General features: G+C 40.2%; 2 protein-coding genes across 2 annotated transcripts in view; both read right to left on the bottom strand.

The window, feature by feature from the left end:
* ezrb (ezrin b) overlaps window positions 1-6,867 on the bottom strand; it is a 31,288-nt gene extending 24,421 nt beyond the window's left edge. The window contains exons 1-2 of the mRNA XM_085132597.1: window positions 6,749-6,867; window positions 5,124-5,225 (exon numbers count right to left, since the gene is read on the bottom strand). Of these exons, the coding sequence (XP_084988723.1) occupies window positions 5,124-5,225; window positions 6,749-6,832 (186 nt within the window). The 5' untranslated portion in view covers window positions 6,833-6,867. The remainder of the gene's footprint in view (window positions 1-5,123; window positions 5,226-6,748) is intronic.
* A 1,984-nt stretch (window positions 6,868-8,851) lies between these two features.
* On the bottom strand, window positions 8,852-14,636 carry rsph3 (radial spoke head 3). Its single transcript, XM_085132594.1, has 8 exons — window positions 14,430-14,636; window positions 12,824-12,905; window positions 12,607-12,748; window positions 12,365-12,510; window positions 11,352-11,555; window positions 9,925-10,087; window positions 9,698-9,784; window positions 8,852-8,981 (listed from the first exon to the last, which is right to left on the bottom strand). Exons 1-8 carry the CDS (start codon window positions 14,537-14,539, stop codon window positions 8,902-8,904), a joined length of 1,014 nt encoding a protein of 337 aa, XP_084988720.1. The 5' UTR covers window positions 14,540-14,636; the 3' UTR covers window positions 8,852-8,901.
* Between the last annotated feature and the right edge of the window lie 6,352 nt (window positions 14,637-20,988).

Here is a 20,988-nt window from a genome sequence, read left to right as displayed (position 1 = left end):
GGGGCTCTGCTTTCTCAGAGACAGACCAGCTGATTGAAGGGAACTGTGCTGCAAAACTGGAGGTGTTATTGATTAAAATATGCAGTGACAAGTCCAACTCATGAAAGTAAGATTATATATCATAAGCACAGCTTACACCAGTTTCCCAAGCTAATAATGGCACAATGTATGTTATTCTGGATGGTTCAACTGAAGTAACTCCATTCACTCAGTCCTATTCAAAGCTTCAGAGTCTTTCAGTTCTCTGGTTAATGACTGATCACAGTGACCTGTGCTTACAAAAAGAGGAGGTCCATCGTACTGAAACCTGCTCTACAGGCCCAGAAGTTAATGTCCACTCACAGCCATCCACCCCGGTGATTAACGTGCAGAATCATTTCAAACAATATGACTGCCGTGCTTCGCTGAATAATGAAAACTGACGTCGTTATGAAAAGGCACAGATACTCAGGGTATTGACTGAGCTTATTAATGCCCAGTGAAAATGATACAAAGAGGTTAGTGGACACAGAGTGAGGACAGAGAAAGGCCTCCAGTGACATCTTTCATCTCCAGTCCATTGTGAACTACACTGAGCCTCAGCGGTGAACAAACTGAATGACGCCCACTGGAAAAGGGATATCTGGGCCGGAGCAGCGACAAATCTGGTGACTCAGAGGGCCGCTGATTCCCATGAAGCTTTACGGACTGATCAACTAACTGTTACATGCAAATCCTCCAGGGAAGGCAAATCCAATCACAGCAGTGCATGGAAAAGCACCTCACCGCTGTGCCCTTCAGGATATTGTAAGAACACAGCAGTCAAGTCAGTGGATATTCAAAATGCCCCATTTACTGCCCCAGTCTGCTGCTGCTGTCAAGTCAGGTTAGCCAGTCAACCCACATGACATTAAAACCCAGCAGCAGCAAAGCAAACTCTGCTTTACCAACAAAATAAAAACAATGAAGCACTGAGCTCAACCCTCTAATGGCACATGTGCGTACAATTTGAAAGGTTTTGAGTCATTCGCCCAATTAAGCAACCCCTACCCGCTTCAAGTCACAGCTTGGAGGTTGGAGAAGGAGGGGAAGCACTGCATTTACTTTACACAGCAAAACAAAGCTCTCCTTTCAGTTGCAGTGCCCCAGTAGCCTCCAATATCACCATCTACATCCCAGAGGAGCCAGATGACCTACCACAAAAACTTCACCAGAATCGCTCAAAAACAGCTCTATTAAGTATTATTTTTTAGGTTTCTTCTGTTTAAATTACTGTTCTCTAGCGCTTTCAGTTTGAGGTGTTACAAATACAGTTACAGATGTAACAGTTACAGATGGAGCATCTAGAAGGGAAAAAAACCCACACACACCCTAACCAGAAGAGAATGGAATATATGAATATGTGTAGGAGACAAGCCAGTGGAAACCAGTGAGTGAGTAATATCTGATCTCAAACTAAGTTCTCCAACGGTAACTCACAATAAACTGAGGCCATTCACAGCGGTAAAGAAAACATGACACATATGCTAAAAATACACCAGGCAAGGACCCAGAGTTCCACAAAGAGCAACTTTAGTCAGAGGAAAGTCCAGCAGTTCATATTAACCATTTATACCCCAGCCTCATATTAATACCGGACTTCAAGATTTTAGTAACAGAAGCTCTATTTCCTAAACCCACTGTAACAGCACAGGTTATGCAAATCACTCCTGGAGGAAGATGCACCGCAGTGGTAGCTATGAAACATTAACAAGCAATCCGAGCTCTATGGCAACACAGATTATTAAGCAGTGAGAGCCAAAACATGGTAACAAGTGCACATGATCTCATGGTCAGAATTAGATGAGGCGATCAGACCGCAATGTGGTGCACAAAGTACCTGAAATCAACTCATTCCACTCCCTTTCAAGTTTCAGTCCCCTATTGTCTCCTTGCTACCGGGTTATTTCTACCCAATCACTGAAGACCAACATATCTGCCTGAATCTAAAGATGTTTTATGCTGACACTGAAGTGCATCCATACCAAAATACTAGTTTAGCAAGGGTTAAGAATGAAGTAAAAAAAAAAAAACATTGTGATGTCAGAGAATACAGTTTTATCACTGTGTTAATTCACTCATGGTACTCAATGGACCAAGAAACCACTGTTTCAACTGTTGGGAGTGAAAAGGTCTCTACAAGCAAATGTAGAAGGCATTAAATCTGGAAGTGAAAATAAATGACCAGCCTGGATTAAGGCTCACAAGTGGAATCTTTGCACAGAGCCAGGCTGCCTGTTCCTTCCAGTTTCCAGTCTTTATGTTAAAGCAGTCTCCTAGATCTTCTTTATTAACTCCATCTGCACAAGATGTTGTATGGTTACACTGGGTGTGTGTGTTTTAAGGAACAGGCTGGAGGTAATCTTTAGAAAAAGATAGATTAAATTATCTTTTTCTAATCAGGTTAGACGCTCATTGCAAGAAAGGTTACTGTAACAGCAATTTGCTTTCACTACTGTTTTTCTTCCTAGAGTGCCATTTCCAAATCTAACATGAAATTGAGACCCTTTAAATTTAGAGGCCTGACTGACTTGGTTATTCCAGTTTCCAAAGTCTATGCGTACATAACCCCTCCCAGCTCTGTATAACCACGAGATTTGATTAACGTTCCTTTGGATGTTTCAGTGGCAAGTTTAAGACGTTTCTCTAGGTTAAGGTAAAAAATAAAGTGGGCATCACCTCAGTAGTTAAACTGTGAATAGGCTACGGTGCATTCTTCAGTGATGACCATTCAATATTTAACCTCTGCATAATTTGCATGGCTTTACAAGAGTCTGGTACAAAGGGAGTCACCATGGCAATATACCAATAAATGACTGCAGCACAGACAGAGAGAGAGGGAGAACAGGCCAGCTCGTTCTGTCAACATTAAACACAAGTAACTGAAGAATGAGGACTCAAGGACTTCAGGACTTGTAACCACTTTGGGATTGGTGAATCACGCCTGGAGGGTGTTCCTCGTATGATTGAGTAATCAATTATTTAAAAGGAACAAATAGCAACAATGGGACTGGACATGAGAAGAAAACACCCATCCATGGTGATGCCAACCACGCCTTGTGTTGATTATGTCACAGGGCTGTGATCCTGAGGAAATTCTGGGAGCACTGAGGTTTACTTTGGATAATGTGCAATTCAGAGGGGTGAACGGGAGACCTCGCTGCTCGCGCAAATCTGCTATGAAGTCCTGCCCCACAGTGATAAAACACAATGCAGGAATGATTGGTATCACACCCATCATCGGAACTCTAACAGTTGCAGAGTGCCTGTAGGTTTCTCTCTCAGTTTGATTCACATTTAAGGCAAGTCTGCATTTTTGATCCTTTGCTGCTTGACTGTGACTTCACATTTACATTCCTGACTGTATCACAGCAGATGGATGGTTAGATGATTTTGGTGAGTTTTTGTGAATTATTACACATAAGAGCTGAATCTATGGATCTATATCTATGGTTTTGACACAGATTTTTTTACACCCATTTATCATGGGGTTGGGACCATTAGTAGGAGCTTATGACACCCCTGAGGCTTGGTTTGTGTCCCTTTCTGGTTTCTCAGGATCATTAGCTAAAATGAAATATACCTTCGCATTTGTTCATTAGGGCTTTCCTAAATGTTTTTAGACTTAATTTTGTGTCTTTGAAATAAAAAAATGTGTTAAATTGACACAAAAGGTGCATTTTTATGCAGAAGGGACAAAAACTACCAGCTTTAACTGTCATTTCTCAAACAAAAATGTGTGTCTAGGGGAAGAAAAAGGGATTTTTGAAACTGCACAGACTGATGATTAAGTAAGAAAATCTTCAACTGACTAATAGATGATGAAATTAAACAGGCTGAATGTAACATAAGGCTCATCTGACTCTCGCTGTGGGTTTTGTTTCCCAGCTTTCCCCACCCACAGCATCGAAAGAAGAGATTTACTAAAAAAAACAGTGTCCTGCTGACATTTACTCATGCCATGTCTGAAAGACTGGGCCAATCATGAGGCCACACACTGAATTAGTCTTTAGGATAAACTTTTTAGGAAGAAAAAAAAGGCCTTGTGACTTCTTTTTGGTATTGTGGAAAAAATACTCTGACATGATTTTCTAAAAAGGCTGTTTTGTGTCAACTGGACTCCGTGTGCTGCTGCTAACAAGACAGCAATGATGTCATTTCCACAGTGACGCTCATGACAACCCTGAGACATTTCTAAACAAACCGACAAATGTTTAGTGATGCTCATCTGGGCTCCAGTCATTGTCATGCCTATATGAATCTGTTTAACAGCAACCTGTCACCATAATAACACAAAATGCACAACTGCACCTATTTCTGATACTGTTTGCCTTTTTCCCCATTGAGATACTTTAAAACTGTGAGTTTGACTTGCATGAGTTACTCATGCAAACAACTTGGCTTAATATATCTTTCTGACACTTTCTATACGGAGAAAAATATTGACATAGGCTTTAATCTAACACATTTCCATAACAAAGAGGGATAGATACAGGACGAGCCATGTGCCACTGTACAGTATGTAAGAGCTCGGGTGGGGCAAAGTGAGTCAGGAGTAATTGAAGGCTAAAAACCTGTTCACATATACATGGTAACTACATAAAATACAGTTTATATAGACAGCAAGTCACTTTTTTTTGCCAGTTTTCCACCCAACATCTGCATTCAAATACTTTCCACCCTTATCCAGTAAAAGCATATAGCTATTAAAAATATAGATCTACCCATTTAAACAGCAACCACATTTAAAATTAAACACTGTTCACACTTATCTTTCAAGTAAAAATAAATGAAGAACAATAACAAAGATGTAAGACATTGAATTTTTCAGTGGCATTCTCCTTTAACATGACTACCGTATTTTTACATGAGCTAATAATCTCATAAAGCTCTACTGTTATAATTATAGTGTCGCTATAACCACATTTTTATGAGATTCGCATAATACAAAAATAATAAAACCATTTCTTTATATTTTTTTCCGAATAGGATTAGACAGATTTGAGAGTGTGGTAATCGTTACCTGCTGTGATTCAGTTAATACAATCTACCTGTCACAGAACTAAAGAGTGAAATTATACAGAAAAATCAAAGGGGCTGCTTACCGCTTTGGGCATTTTTCTGTCCTTTTCCCGGCTTCGAGGAACTGTCAAATAAAAAAAGGAGAGACCTGTACTCCGAGCGACTGCGGCTTTCACTGCGCCTTCCTGAAAAGAGAGAAAGAAGAGAAACGAGTTTCGGCCACTTCTGCGCTACTTAAACCCGACTGAGGATAGCGCGACACTCCTGCGGACTACAGTCATCAGGATGAATCACCCTGGAAACCAACAAGCCAACGGCAGCCGGATACAATAACATAGGAAGTGGGCTTTTCAACCTTCAAATTAAGAGCAGTTGGTCTTACTGGTCATTGTTTTCTAGTAATCCCCTGAGACACTGGTTAAAAAAAAACATTAATCCGTCGATTATTTTTCATATTTATTACAATTATTATAATTATTATTACCCCTCTTAGTACTATAATAATACGAATTATCAATATCCTTCCACAAAACAAAATAGAGAAATCTATGTCAGTCTATGAGGAACTTCTAAACCTAAATATTTTCATTCGGAATAACAAAATAAAAACCCATGTTTGCATCTTCAAATGGATGTATTTATTTAATGTACAGTGATCCATTGATGGGCACTACCATACTGCTTATCAGTGGATCACTGACGCGCTGTCACGTAGGTGGGGTTAGGTTAAGTGGTGACTCTAAACTGGTAGTGTGAATGTGTATCTGGATGGTTATCCATCTGTGTTAGCCAGCAACAGACTGATACACATTGACCTATACACCTATACACATTAACAAGGTAAAATGGTGATGTTGGTTGTTTGGCTTTTTAAATTCTCTTACAGCCATTTCTTGTCTTTTAACAACGAATACCAAAAATGTCGCGCTTGAAAGACTTTATTTTGAAATGTAACACCGGATATACTGAAATCTTGCTTTACCTTAACACTGAGTCACACAGACACCATGCAGCTTAGCTTTAGTACACACCTCAACTACTACCTTTAATAAACGTAATGGTCCCCACCCGTCTGTGTTTTTGGTCTTTTATTTTGAAGACGTCATTATCTCAAAAATCCACACCCCACTTCATATTAATGGAAGCCTTTCATGCTCAATATTTGCCTGCATCGCGTCACAAAGTCGATTAAAAAGAAAGAAGTAGACAACAGAAACAATCCTGTTTTACAGTGCATTTAGCGCAAGGAGTGCTCAGCTACACTGTGACTAAACGGGACAAAGTGACGGCAGACAGGGAATATTTCACCGGGACTGTAATGTCTGCTCTGGGTACACACCCACACCGACGGGGAAACGACTCAAGACCAGTTTATGACACGTTCCACTTTTTCCACTAAAAATATTTCCTAATAAAAATACACGGTAAAAGATTTAGAAGACTAAACCGTGGGCTCCTAAACCCACGCTGTCTTAATGCTCCCCTTTGTGCAGAAGCTTCATCTGCGCCGCCCTCAGCCACATTCCCATTATAATCCCAAAGACACCTGTTGTGAGATTTGCCTGCTTTGTATAGTGCAACACAAAAAAACGAGCGCAAAAATAAGTAAATAAAACCAAACAAAGTCTTATTTTGCAGCTCTTCCATCTCGCTTTGCTGCCGGGTCGGTCAGCAGGACGGAGGTGTTGAAATAAGAATAAAGTCTTACCGGAGATGAGACGGTGGTTTGCACGGCGGGTCCGCACACTCCCTCTCCCGCTGCTGCTCCAGCCAGGCGCAATATGGCGCTCATACATCCCTGTGTGCCGCCCTTGCGCCTGCAGGGCAGCAGGGTCACCACTCGGGGCCCCTGGGACCCTAAGGGAACTCTGAGGGACTTCCCAACAAAACCATTAATAGTTTCATTGATGTTTGATGAGCATTTTGGGTGTTTTCCCTGCTATAGTGGGGAATCTTGGTGGTTTGTCACAGGGCCCTCAGCTGCAACGTTAAGTGTGATAATAACAATAAATAAATATAAGTATGGTGTGCAATGGCTCTTATTTAAAGTTGGTGTGATGAAATTATGCTATTCAATCTTTTTGTTATTTAATTATTATTTAATTTGAAGGTTTATTTTTAAACTGTGCGTCTCTTTTATGACCTTAAAATAAACTTTTAAGATAGTTATTTCCTAGCCCAAATTTTCCGTGCATTATACGAAAATCGTGTAATAACATTCAATAACCACAACAAGCAACATAAACTTTTATTTTTCCGGTAAGTTGTCGTGTTAAGAGCGCTGTCACTTTGGCAACTGTTTTTTAATATTGTTTTTTTTAATACTTCCTCAATTTAGTGCGCAAAGACTCAGGTGTCACCTGTCCTGAGCGCGGAGTTGCATCACCGCTGAAACTTTAACACGGGAAATAGCGCGTGTCATCCGCCCTGCGCGTGCTGTACCGAGAGCTGGCGTCAGAGGTGAACCGGCCAATGAGAGGATGGGATTAAAATAGACCGTATATATCGGAGGTTAGACCTACTTCTCGCCATAATACGAAACCAAAGAGCGAGGTGACGGTCCCGCCTGCCCCTGCTTGTGCTGTTACCTAGCTTCACCAGCACCATCATCATCATCACAACCGCTTTCTAAGCAAAGTCTACTGAAAATGGGTGTGTCTCTAACACCTGGAGGTTAGCCTGAAACCCATGAAACAAAGCTGGTACCAACATGTTAATCCTCGCTGGTTTTTAAAGCAGGAGAGATTATCAGCTGCTTTAAATACATTTTCTGGGTGCTGGGATAATGGAGCCGAACAGTCACAGGAATGCAAAGCATTCTTGAATTTGCCTGTTAGTGCACCTGAATAAACTGTTTGCAGTCGGATGCCAGATGCAAATGGATAAATACACAGGGAGGCACTTTGAATGCTCCTCTTGAATATCTGGAGTTCCTTAAAACCTGTTTCACTGCTTGTTCTGCCGATGATAATCTTTTTAAGATTGCTCTTTGAACATTAGATTTTGGCTGATTTTCTTTCATTGGTATGTTGACAGCTCAGTAGCACACAGGAACTTTCTTCAGATAAGCAGTAAATGAACAATTGTACCGCAGAACTGAAAGAAAAAGCTTGCCTTCACGGGGGAAAATGAGGAAACCTGAACTTCATTTTTTTAAATAATTTTATTATCTTGAGGTTGTAACATGTTGTTTCTATTTATAGGTCTATAATTGACAACTATTGCATCGAATTCATAAGTGCAAAAAAGACCCACAGAACTATTAATCATTGGAGCCCAACTGATATATCAAACAGGCCAATGTCATCATCTTTGCTTTTTTGTGCTGCTCCCTTTAGAGGTCTCCACAGAGGCTCATCTGCCTTTATCTCATCCTATTCCTCATATCCTGTCACACCAACCCTCTGCATGTCCTCCTTCACTACATCCATGAATCTTCTCTGAGGTCTTTCTCTGTTCCTCCTCCACTACTATATGGCCAAAACATCTCAGCCTCACTTTTCTACTTTGATATGCTGATTTCTAATCTTGCCCATTCATGTAACTCCAGATGTAAATCTTAACATCTTCAGTTCCAGCTCTGCCACCCTCACCTTGGCCTCCTGTCTAATATCATTTGATATTAGCTATTTACCGATCTATCATATCAGTCATTTGTGAACAGCCAATGAAAGACACTTAACTTAAAAAGTTAAGAAGAGCCACCCTTCAACCAAAGTATGAATGTTGACATGGCATAGTTTGTCCACCTGAGGGCAGTTATTACCTTCCCTGTTGGTAACCTAGGTTTGGAGCCGTAAACAAAAACCAGTTGATGAAAAGAAACTTTTATTTGTGGTAAATACTTGTGTATAAATCTCCCTATGAATCAGACTTTTCTGGCTGTGTCTCTTCCTCGTTGAAGCGCTCAAGTCTCTTCTGGGTTACATCGTAGATCATAGCTGAAACAGACAAAAACATGGAAATGTTTCAGTCACACAGGTGCATCCCCATCCCTGTCCTGTTTGACTTCAGTGACAGCTGTAATGTTTATCACGCACCACTAGATGGTAGTCACACAATGCATGCTGGGGAAAAGTTTACAAGAAGTAAATGCAGACCTCTACCCTCCTGAACCAAGTTTTTTTGAATGTTTTTGTCAACTGCTATTTCCTCCGGGCAATTATTTGTCCAATTATTATAAATGACTAATTTCATCAGTCACCAGAACATTAAAAACTGCACACATGGTCACCAATCAAATCTAATGTTTAAAGGCTTTAAAACTTGGGTCTAAAATAAAGTTTTTAAAAAGCCTTTTTTCACCTGCAAGGTGTACTTCCTCCACCCTCAGTGCTGTTACAGAATGCTCAAATAGATTTCAATTTGAGTGGCACGTCCCATTCTTTTCATTTCTCTGCTTTCTATTTGAGTTGGTTTGAACTTATAAAGCACTTTGAAGTGATAAAAAAAAAAAATAATGCTAAATAAAAGCATAATTATAGAAAATCTACAGCAATGATGAGTGGACTACAGAAAATGATAAGCTGGAAAAAAAAAACTTAAACATAGCTATGCAAAAGTTTTTGTTAAATATAGCAAATTTAGGTTTGCATACATCAACCCAAAAAATCTCAAAAAAGGGATGTCATTAAATAAAATAACCAATGTCTCTTACTGTCAAGAATTTCTCTTGCTGTGTATCTCCTTTCCACCCTGTTGTTCACCTTGTCCATCAGCCATGGGAAGAAATTAGTCTCGATATCTGTAAATCAAAACCACAAATATGATTCATCCGCAAAGTTTGAGAAAATTACCTTTTCATCTATTAATAGACACAGATGTAAGGAAATTACGCTTTAGCAACAGAGGGCAGCGACACCCTCGTCTGTCAAGTAGGCCGACCTTTCTCCACGGGGTTGTAAAAGTAGCCGTGCCTTCTCAGCGAGGTAAAGACAGCAGGTAGAAGACCGGCCAAGTACTGCTGGGTGTACGCCCGGGCGGCGATCTTCTCTGCAATCTCCTTTTCTTTCCTCAGCACCTCCCTCTGCTGTGCAATTCTACGCTCCTGAGGGAGGAAGGAACCCAGATTAATCTGTTTAATCTGGCACCAAAAAACTCACACTCATAATGTCTGAAATCCTGAAATTCTCCACCATACCTAGCAGGTGTAAGCAGTGCACAAACACTATGACCTCTATTATTTCTAAAAATTGTCAGTGAGATCATACTCATGTAGCTTCACTACAGGAGTATGCATAGTGACTCATAAATATGAATTTTAGAACTCAAACACAGTTAATCTGCTTCATCAGCACTGTGACATTACTACCATATCAGACTTGGTTTGATGACACTGTTTCTCTGGCAACATTAGCCAACAGAAATCATTTGTGCTCCATGTGTGACTTCTTTTTTAAAAAAAAGATGATGAATCACCACACATATCTACAGCAGCTAATCTTGGCAGGAAATACATGTCTAAACTGTTCACACTTTATTGGTAAACCACGCTAATAAGGGGCAGGACCCACTTTTGCCTTGAGAACTGTTTTGATTCTTCATTGTATGGATTAAGCAAGACGATGGAAACACTCCTCAGAGATTTTGGTCCAGCTTGACATGGACCCTATTGAAATTTCTATGTTTCACCAAATTTGGACCCTACCATCCAAATTTCACAGCAGAAATCAAGATTGATCAGATCAAGCAATTGTAGCCAGTTTCCTGGTCTTAGCTGACAGGAGTGGCACCTGGTGTGCTTTTCTTCTGCTGCTGTAGTCCATCTGCTTTAAGATTCATAACAAGTGATTCTCTTGATTGCCTTCATATCACCTCAGAGCAGTCTGGCAGTTCCAGCAGTTAATTTTGCCAACAACGATGCATTTCCTTCAGCTTATCTAATTCAGGGTTATGAGGGAGCTGGGGTCTGTCCAGTAGTCGTAGCGGAAGCAGACCCTGGACAGGTTGCCAGTTTGTCACAGGGCTAACACAAAGAGACAGACAACCATTCACACTCATTGTCAATTTAGAATCACCAATTAACCCAACCCTACTAAATGCTTGTCTTTGGGCTGTGGAGAGGAAGCTGGAGCACTTAAAGAGAACCCAGGCTGATGATGGATTGAGTTGCTGGCCTGTGACTGGCTAATATTTGCATTAATGGGAAGTGCAACAGGGGTACCTATTACAGTGAGTGTAATTATAATAGATAGCAAAATGGTACTTTAAGTGTTCAAAACTTAAAACCTGTCCAGTTGCATTTTAGGGCTCATAGGCTGGCTGCAGACAGACATGTTTGGATAAAGAGACAGTTTCTAGAACTTGAATACTTTCTCCTCGTTGTGTCGTCTCTCCATCTCCTGGAGCCGCTGCACCTCTGCCAGGTCATTATTTCGAAGCTCCTCGAAGGCTCTCTGCTGGGCCTTCAGACAGGCAAGCTCCTCCTCCTCCATCACCTCCAGCAGAGACTGTTCGATTGTCTTACCCACCAAGACCTCCAACACTGGCTGCACCTCAATGTCAAAGTCAAACAGCTGCATAGGGCAAGTATAAAAAAGTGGTGTTTTAAAAACTTGTTTTCATTACTATCTTACAAAGTCAAAATAAATTAGCAGCACATTTCTTTTTCAGTTCCACAAAGTTGGGCAATTCACAGGCAACAGAATTAAAGGCAAAGACCAACACTTGAGTCTTGATGACTGACAAGCTGATAATAAAACAGAGCAACATGGAATAAGAAAGAAAAATCAACTTCAAAATAAATAAACCAGAAAATCTGAGAAATCAAAATGTATTTAAATAGTCTAAGTATTGCAAGAATAATCAAATAGCAAATTACTCAAAAAATGAAAAAATAAACTAAAAAAATATCAATTAAAAAAATTAATCAAATACGCCAAATATAAATGCTCATATAATAGAAAAAATAATATTAAATGACCTCCAACCAGTAAATAAAATAAAATAATGAAACCCAAATTACAAATTAATATGGTTAAAATGGTTAAAAAGCCAAAACAATATATAGAATAACTAGAAAGTTGTTAAAACACAGAAAGCGAAAATAACCAAAAGAAGTAACGCCTATAAATCAAGCTCATTTCTGCATGTTTGTCCCCTGCCAACTAAATTTGAAAAAAGGTTTTGCCTCAAAACATGCCTGAATGCATAGTAAATTCTGTACTTTAGCCTCCGAGCCAAAGTGATTGGCAACCTTATAAAGAGAAGTCTCAGTCTGGGTTATTGGCTCCTCCAGAACAATAGAAGGCAACAAACAGGTCTAACCTTTTTTATTAGAACTATGTTAATGCTATTAAACAAACCTTCCACTGGGACTACTTACCTCTCCCTCTTCTATCTGTGTTTCGACATCTTTGCCAGATTTGGCAGGTATGAAGAGTGGAGTTGCTGGTCTGTCCAGGAAGGGGTCAGTCTGACACTCAATGTCTGTAGTTGCAATAATATTGCTCAGTTCTTCAAGGTAGAGCTCTGAAAATTAAGCAAGCTCATTATAAAAACTCCATGTTTTTCGAGTCAAAAATAATTATTTTACCTGTGCCGAAGTTGTCTAGGGAATTATTTTACCAGTTTGTACATCAGTGTGTTTTCTGCCCTCCAGCGCTTCAGGAGTGTTGGGTCTAAATTGCTCCCTGGCCTGTTTTCGAGCGATGGCTCGTCTTCTGTTGGCCTGTTGTCTTCGTATCTCTGCAGGGTCTGGCTGAGCTGTCTATCAGTGGGGAAAAGAAGGAAAGAACTACAACCTACGCTGCACAAAAACAGAAAATGAATGTTTCACACTTACAGTTGGTAGGATATGCTTGGCGTACGTATTTCCTCTGACAATACGACGATCATACATAATGTTTCCATAGTGACGCTTTGTCCTGCAGGAAGACGACAATTAAGTTTCCTACTATTTCCAGCACCTATAAATGTTCACCACCTGTAAACAGCCATCAACTGATTTGAATCTATTAGGTCTGCGGGAATTCAAAGGCTGAAAATCTTTTTTTTCCCCACTTGCATTTTTTAACCTCAAAGGGAAAATGCTGATCCATGTTGTTCTGGAGTTTGACAGCTGAAGCATGTGACATTTGAGATACAGTTGCGGTCTGAAGTTTGCATGCACTCATCGTGAGTATGAATGTCATGGTAGTTTCAGAATTCAAAAGATTTCATTAAATGAATGTTCAGTATACATCTTTAATCACTTTAAAAAACAAGAACTGGGTGCATACATCTAAATTTATTTTTTGGATTTTGTCTAATCCACATAGAGTCTAAATTATACATGCAGGCTGAAATATTTGCACATACCTCCCTTTATAATTGGTTAAATGTCCTTCAACCAGTTCTTGTCAGAATTGGTAGAATTCATTTAAATCCCATGATTTCCAGGCACACACGTGGCTTTTAAATGTAGTCGCCATATTTTCAATAGGGTTGAGGTCGGGGCTTTGGAAAGGTCATTTGAGAAGCTCAATGTTAACCTGCTTCATTAATCCAAAACCAGTTTGATTTGTGTTCAGCATTATTGTCCTGTTGGAACACCCCACTATGACCAAGTTTCAACCATGTGGCTTTTGATTTGAAGTGAAGTTGAAAAATATGGAGGTAATCCTTCTTCATTATTTTTACTTGTATGCTGCACAAAGTGTGCAACTGGCAGCAAAACACCACCAGAGCTTGATGCGACCACCACCATACTAGACAGCTGGCACAGAGTTCTTAGGTTTGAACCTTGGTGGATCCTGGATTGTTCGTGGACATCCTAACCAATTTCTTCTCATCTGAGGGTAACCGTTTAGGTCTGGAAAAGTGGTAACACATTCTAATAGATTTTACTTATATACAGTTGTCTGAACTGATGATCCAGAAATCTGGAGTTGTATAGAAATGGCTCCAATCATTTTATGCTGGTTAAAAGAAACTACCAGGTGTCTATATTTATGATTGTTTATTAGGTCTTGGCCTATTAAAAATGTAGTACCTTCAGCACCTACATTTAAATCTCAAAAGATACATGTATGATTTGAGCCTGTGTTTATACTTTTGCACCTAATTATTGGTGTAAAGAAGTATGCTATATAATCATTTCAACATAGAAAAAAGAACAGTTCAAAGAAATCATTAAAATCCCAAAATTACAGTGCCATTCGTGCCCATGACGAGTGTATTTAAACTTCTGACCACAACTATCTGATTTACTCAATTTTTCAAGTAACAGGCTGCTTTAGCTCTCGGATTTTTATTACTTGAAAAATGAAATATAAACTTCAGCTACTTTTTCTTACAGTCAGTAAAGCCGCTGTAGTGGATTTTATTTCCACAGTCAATATGCTATATTACAGGTACAGTTAACCACTTATAAGCTCGCATTTAAGACACCATGAACAACGGCACCGTACTCTTCAGTCGACGTCTCGCTGTACTTTGAGCGGTTCTCGACAGCTCTGGGGCGGCTGGAGAAGGTGTATGTTCCGCTTGGATCTCTGTGACTGTGTGAAGCAAAAGCCATCTTTCAGAAACCCCCAGATACTCCAGCTAACAGTTAGCTTGTTAATGTCAGTGTTTAGGCCTGACAACAAACGGTAACAAACTGAAATACAAACTGTTGTAGCAACCGTCTCCAGGAAGTGTACCATATAAGGCCCATTGACTCACTTCTTTTCTTTTTTTTTCTTTTTTGGGGTTTTCGCTTTCTAATAATACAGACGTAAACGTAATAAAACCAAAGAGTCGGCTTTTAAAATTAGCCCTCTGACATAAACGACAAATTCTGTTCAGAATTAGACATAAAATAATTTTTTTTTATTTGCCAGCTTCAAGCTCAGTTTCATGTCACATGGTCATGTGGCCTAATAAGTTGAAAGTTTATGTCTTTTTATATCGTCTGTCACTTGTATAGGTTTCAGCTGAGCATGTGTTGTAAGTGAAGGTCTTGTGAAAGTCACAAGTTAAACATAAAGTCAGCTGTTTGTTAGTGCCAAGTATACAGCTCATAAAAAGAAAAAGAAAAATGGGTCAAAGGACTTCATCCTGACACCTAATGGGGAGTCAGGGTGCCGTTGCCTGCTTGTAGACGTTTGTGCATCCCTCTATGGATGTGCCTCCCCAGACCAGCACCGACCCACCACCAAATCTGTCACACTGAAAGATGTTTCTGGCAGCACAACATTCTCCAGGGCGAGTCTGCTCTCATCTGTGAAAAGCACAGACCCGCCATTTCTAGTATTCTACAGCTACTCCCAGTCTGGCCACGGTGCAGGGCAGTGAGCACAGGGGTCACTACAAGATGTCAGCCCCTTAAGTCACAATCGTGAAATCTGTTTCTGATTGTTTCGTCAGAGACATTCAAGCCACCAGTTGCCTGCTAGAGGTCACTTCGTAGCTCTGGCATTGTAGCTCTCTCATCCTGTTCCTCCTTGCACAAAGGAGCAAATACCGGTCCTGATGGGTTCAGGACTTTCTACACCCCTGTACAGCTCTCCTAGAGTAACTGCCTGTCTCCTGGAATCTCTTCCATGTTCTTGAGACTGTGCTGAGAGACACAGTAAGCCTTCTGGCAATGGCCTGTATTGATGAGTTGAACTATGCTGTCCACCATCTGTAGGGTCCAGATATCGCCTCATGCTGCCAGCAGTGACAATGACCCTAGAAAGATGCAAACCTAATTTTAAAAAATGATGAGAAAAGATGAAGAAGGGGGAAAAAAAACCCGTGACCTCCACCTGTAAAACTGTTCCTGTTTCAGGTATTGTCTCATCGATGCCTCTATTGTTAATTTCATGAACACCGAAGCAGCTGAACCTGATTAAAAAAACCCTCTGCGACTTAACTGACCAGCTCAATATTCCAGAAGTTTAACTGACCTGATATGTGATTAAAAAGTGATGCATTATTTTATTTTTTTTAGCTGTGTATATAAGTAACTGTACATCTTCAGGTCTTTGTCAAACTGCTTTTATTCCTATGATGATTGTACTTTGTCCCAAAACTGAGCTAAATTAAATCATTCCTCAACTAAATTCCTGAGACTAAAGAGAAGTGGATTCATCCCTTAACGTTCTGTCTGTGTATGTGCTCCTATTGTTTACCTTGAATATTGCCTTGTTATCTTTTTGCCATTAAAATGCTTCTACTGTAACGATTTTTCTTTAAGGTTTCAATTCTTGCTGTGATCAAAGCCTCCATCTCAAAGTCAAGATTGAACTGCCAGTTTCAGACAAACAGACACGCAGAAAAAGTTTTTCAGCCCATAAACAGTCTATTAATGTCAAAAACAAACCTAGTATTGTAAGCACCTGCTAGACTCTTACAACACATCAGAAATTCTGAGAATAACCTCTTGATGCAAGAACGACTTCCTGCACAGAAAAGAAAGCCAAAAGGTGACGGTGTCATCCTGCATCTTTTTTTTTTTTTTTTTTGCATATAAAGACATCTCTTAGCGCTATACGAGGTAAGACTTTCTCTAAAAGCTAGTATTGCCAGTAAACATAAACAGAGTTTCAATGTCTGACTTCAGATGTGAGCAGTTGTGCAAGTGTGGTGCTTCTTCACACTATTGCAGCCTATAAAGAAACAAAACAAGCAAACAAAAGAAAGCAGTACACTTGAAAATAGATTTGTTTTTACCCACAGCTAACACTTCATCCTGGCCCACATGAGTGTCTTAGTAAAAAGCAGAAACTCAGCTCAAGATGATGCTCAACCACAGAGTTTTCAGAGCTTTATAAAAAAGAAAAAGTCTGAACGTGTCAGAGAAAAATAGGGCACAGGAACTGACACCAGACTCTGTGTGGAGGGAGGACAAAGGTGAGAGTTCTGTGGTGAGAAGTGGCACTTTTCTCCGTTTCCGTATCGATGATTTGATTATGCCTTTGTCTGTCAATATCATTACATAACAGGCAAAATGTTTAAATATCCAAACAAAGGTTTGTTGTCTAATTCGTTTAATTGCCAGTTATTAATTGTTTAATAACTTAAATCATTATTCCCCCTTTATTATTCCCCCTTCTTTGGGGACGTGAGGGTGGGTGGGTGGGGGGGTATCTGTTGTTAACATCCTCCTACCACAGTGTATTGTTTATGCCTCAGCTGCCACAAATCATTAAAATCATTACACATTATTAAAGGGCAAACTTTGCAGATTGCCACTCTGTTAGTTTCTTCTCATTAGTCTTGACTGACAGCCATGGTATTATGTAATCAGCAGGGCATGCTTCCACACATTCATTCTGTTTTTTTCAGTACAGTAATGGACTCACAACATAATCTTTTGTACTTTTGATTCAAGACTTCAACCCCACTGTGAGCCTGGATTTGGATGAGCAGAACAAAAGGACAAGCCTAAATGTGTTGTGCCGAACTTCGGTGACGACACACACAGAAGGCGGTTGCGGGTGAGGGTTGGGGGGAGGGCTTCTAGGTCTGTCAACATGCCCCCAAGCCTACACAGAAAGTGGTAAACCAGTGTCAAGGAAAGTAGTAAAACCCGCGGCAGGTAATTACTGTAAATGAAAAACAAATCTCCAGCATGCTTATTGATGAGTGTGGGATGGAAAACCATTACAAGTAAAATCAATCCAATTTAACACTGGTTTGAGACTGTCTATTGAAACCTGCCATCAAACAGTGTCAGAATAATACAAATAAAGTTTATTTGTACAGAATTGTTCAAAACATGACTGTAAAGGGCTTTACAGACCACAAGCCATGTCAGTTTGTGTTGCTGATCTGATTCAGGGCTGCTAACCTATCCCTGCTATCACTGGGAGAGAGGCAGGATATACTTTGGACAGGTCACAAGGCTCAGACAGACAAGCATTCACACTCATACTTACACTTTAGTTAATCTGACATGCTTGTCTTTGCTCTGTGAGAGGAAGCTGGTGATTCCACAGAGGACCCGCACATACATGGGAAACAAAGAGTCTCCAGCAGGGCGATAATTTAAACCTTCTTGATAGATGCATATATGAAAGTTGTGGTCCAGCATCCTGCCCAAGGATATTTTGAGATGCAGACTGGAGGAGCCAGGGACTGAAACACCAGCCGTGCAGTGAGTAGATTACCTCTCGAGCCCCAACCACCTCTTAGGTCACTTCTTCTTTGGTGGCTAGCAGATTGGCACGGTCACCTGTGCTTTACATGGAAGGCATTTACTGGTCGTGAAGTGAAACCAGTAGTGAAAAAGTGATCATGTGCTTCCAGCTCATCCCTGATCCAATATCTCATTCTTGATGATCAGCATGTTTGATTTAGTGAAGATTTTAGCCTTGCTGACGCAGCCGGTGCCATTTATCCAGGCTTGGGACCGGCAGTGAGAGTACACTGACTTGTTGAATAGAATAATAAATGAAAAAATTTGAAATAAAATTAAATACATAGGGCTATAAAGAAAAAGAGAGGGCATAAGAAACGTTTTTATAGAAAAGCTTTTTTGTAAAAATTGCCTTTAATAGCAAATTTTGGGGAAAAGATAACAAAAAGTCTTGAAACATGTAATGCTTCAGTTAATGGTGGGTACTCCAGTGAGGCCCCTGTAAAGGGTTAAAAGTAGATACTGAGTTTGCTAACCTCAGTCTTCTTGTAAAGCGCGCTCCAGCTGCAAGTCTCTAACAGAAAACGTCTTTAAGGTGGCTTCTGTAAAGAGGTGGGCTGTGGGAACAGTTAGGGGGGCTCTAACGTTGGTTCATGAGGTCTGAGTACATCTGTAGTGTAGGCTGGAGTGAATCCATGTCATTTAGAGCCAGGTGAAGTAGGAGATTTACTTTTGGCAGAGACCAGAGTATTGGGAATAGCCTAAATGTGATAAGATGAAGGCATGGAGGGCATTTACAATGTCTGCTTCAGATAGAAAATATTTCTTTTAACCCTTTTATGACAAGTGATCATTCGTATGTCAAAAACAGAGCTGAGAGTCAAAGATACAAGCAGAGGACAGATATAACCTGCTCATTAGCAGTGTTGGTCAAGTTACTTGAAAAAAGTAATCAGTAACTAATTACTGATTACTTCCCCCAAAAAGTAATCCCATTACACCTGTAAAGCAGGAGTGGGGTAGGCGGAGGTTTACCCTGGTGCAGGTGTGCCGTGGCGGTCAGTGGAAGAATCGGCGAGTTTCTCTGTGAATTTCCCATTACGTCGTAGCTACTCGGTGCTTGCTTGGAAGTTTAGGGGTTTTTTTCGCTGTAAAAAGTTTTCTTCCCACGCACAATGGACACTAATGTTTTTGTCACTTTTTATGGAATCAAACTCAAAGTAAGGTCAGTACTTCCACGCTTTAAACGGTGCATGCTCATACTCTCTCCCGCACTCCATATATTATCCATTGTTGATCTGCACACAGCTGTTGTCACGAACGTTGCACTCGCTTACGTCACTGTCATGAGACATTCTTGCAAAAAAATCAAGGTTTTAGCAACGCAGTAACGCAGCGTTCCTATGGGAAAGTAACGGTAATCTAATTACCGTTTTTGTAAAAAAGTAATCGGTTACAAGTAATGCGTTACTGCCCATCTCTGTTCATTAGTGTATAGTCTATTTTTCCAGAGTAAGAAGATCCCACATAGAGAAAAGATCAAGAACACATGGACTATTTTTATTTAACCCGTGGATAAAATATTAATGAAACTGTATTTTCAATCACAGATATATCAGATTAGGTGTAATAACTCTAATCATGGTGCAGTGGGGCAGTAGTTAGCACTGTTGCCTCACAGCAAGAAGGTCCTGAGTTTGAATCCAACAACTGGCCAGGGGCTTTCTGTGTGGAGTTTGTTGTTCTCCCCATGTTTGTGTGGATTCTTGTTATCTACTCCGGCTTCTGCCCACAGTCCAAAGACATGCACGTAGTGGGTAAGGTTAAATAGTGATTCTAAATTGCCCATAGGTGTGAATATGAATGCAAATGTTTGTCTGTCTCTCTCTGTGTTAGCCCTGTGTTCGATTGGTGACCCCTCCACAGTATACCCTGCCTCTCGCCCTATGGCTCCAGCCCCCCGTGCGACGCTGAAATGGATAAGAGAAAGATTATCCAATGTTAAATCAACCAGTTGAAGGATTATTTAAGAACAGGTTCATGTTTTCATGTACTGTAACTCTTGCTTCCTTCTTCCACAAGACTTGAAAGTAATTTGTCAATCTGACTGAAATGTCTCAACAACTACAGGATGACAGGCTTTCATAAGACCAACGCTACTAACTGATTCAGAGTTTTTCAGATTTTTCCCAAAACAAGACCAAAAGCCTGCAAAAACTAAAAACACTCCCATGAGCCTCTGCTGTATTCATGTTAAGTGCTGACTAGAAACGTTGCTTGCAACACTGTAAACTGCAGCAATTGCGTGCTGATGTTGGCATTTACCTCAAAACGTTGCAGCCTCGCGTGCTATATTTTCTGACCTTTTAAAGACAAAAAAAAAAACAAGTGACCAACTGCTGAACAAATGTATCCAGAACGCCGTGCCAGTGACTGTCAGCTTCCTCCACAGTAGAGTTTTAAAACAGACTTTTAAAATGAAGATAACATATTTCTTTCATTGCAACTCAAAAGAATTCTATTGCATAATTGTTTGTTATCAAACCTTTTGATGTTACCATCAGCATCGTAGTTTGGGGGTTTGGAAATAACCTGCAACAGAGCTACCATGTTCTTATGTGGAGATCCTTCGACAGATACCCCAGTAAAGAAAAAATGAAAGCTATAAACTGAGGTCTAAATTTTGGAAGAATTTTGAAACGTGCAAAGAATGTGCAGAGTTGGACTGTCAGAGAGGTACTAATAGAGCCCTGGTTGTTTTTGAGGCTTGTGGCTTGTTGTATTACACAAGTTCTTCCTGTTTTTGTTCTCCATTTGCTAAAAGATTATAGATTAAACAATTCTCTCTTACATATGACACAGGAGTCAATGTGAATGCCTACAGCATATGATTGCTGTTGATTTTTGTTTTTCTGTGCTTT

The sequence above is a fragment of the Neolamprologus multifasciatus genome, chromosome 15 (genome assembly GCF_963576455.1).
Source record: "Neolamprologus multifasciatus chromosome 15, fNeoMul1.2, whole genome shotgun sequence".
In the NCBI taxonomy this organism is placed as follows: domain Eukaryota; kingdom Metazoa; phylum Chordata; class Actinopteri; order Cichliformes; family Cichlidae; genus Neolamprologus; species Neolamprologus multifasciatus.
The sequence above is the reverse complement of the archived record's forward strand: the minus strand, read 5'-3'. Positions and strand labels throughout refer to the sequence as shown.

Coding starts and splice junctions, on each gene's coding strand:
- rsph3 (XM_085132594.1), bottom strand. CDS start 14,539: ATGGCTTTTGCTTCACACAGTCACAGAGATCCAAGCGGAACATACACC. Junction 12,749..12,823: donor CCAAGCATATCCTACCAACT/GTAAGTGTGAAA, acceptor CCCCACTGATAG/ACAGCTCAGCCAGACCCTGC. Junction 12,511..12,606: donor ACACACTGATGTACAAACTG/GTAAAATAATTC, acceptor CTTAATTTTCAG/AGCTCTACCTTGAAGAACTG.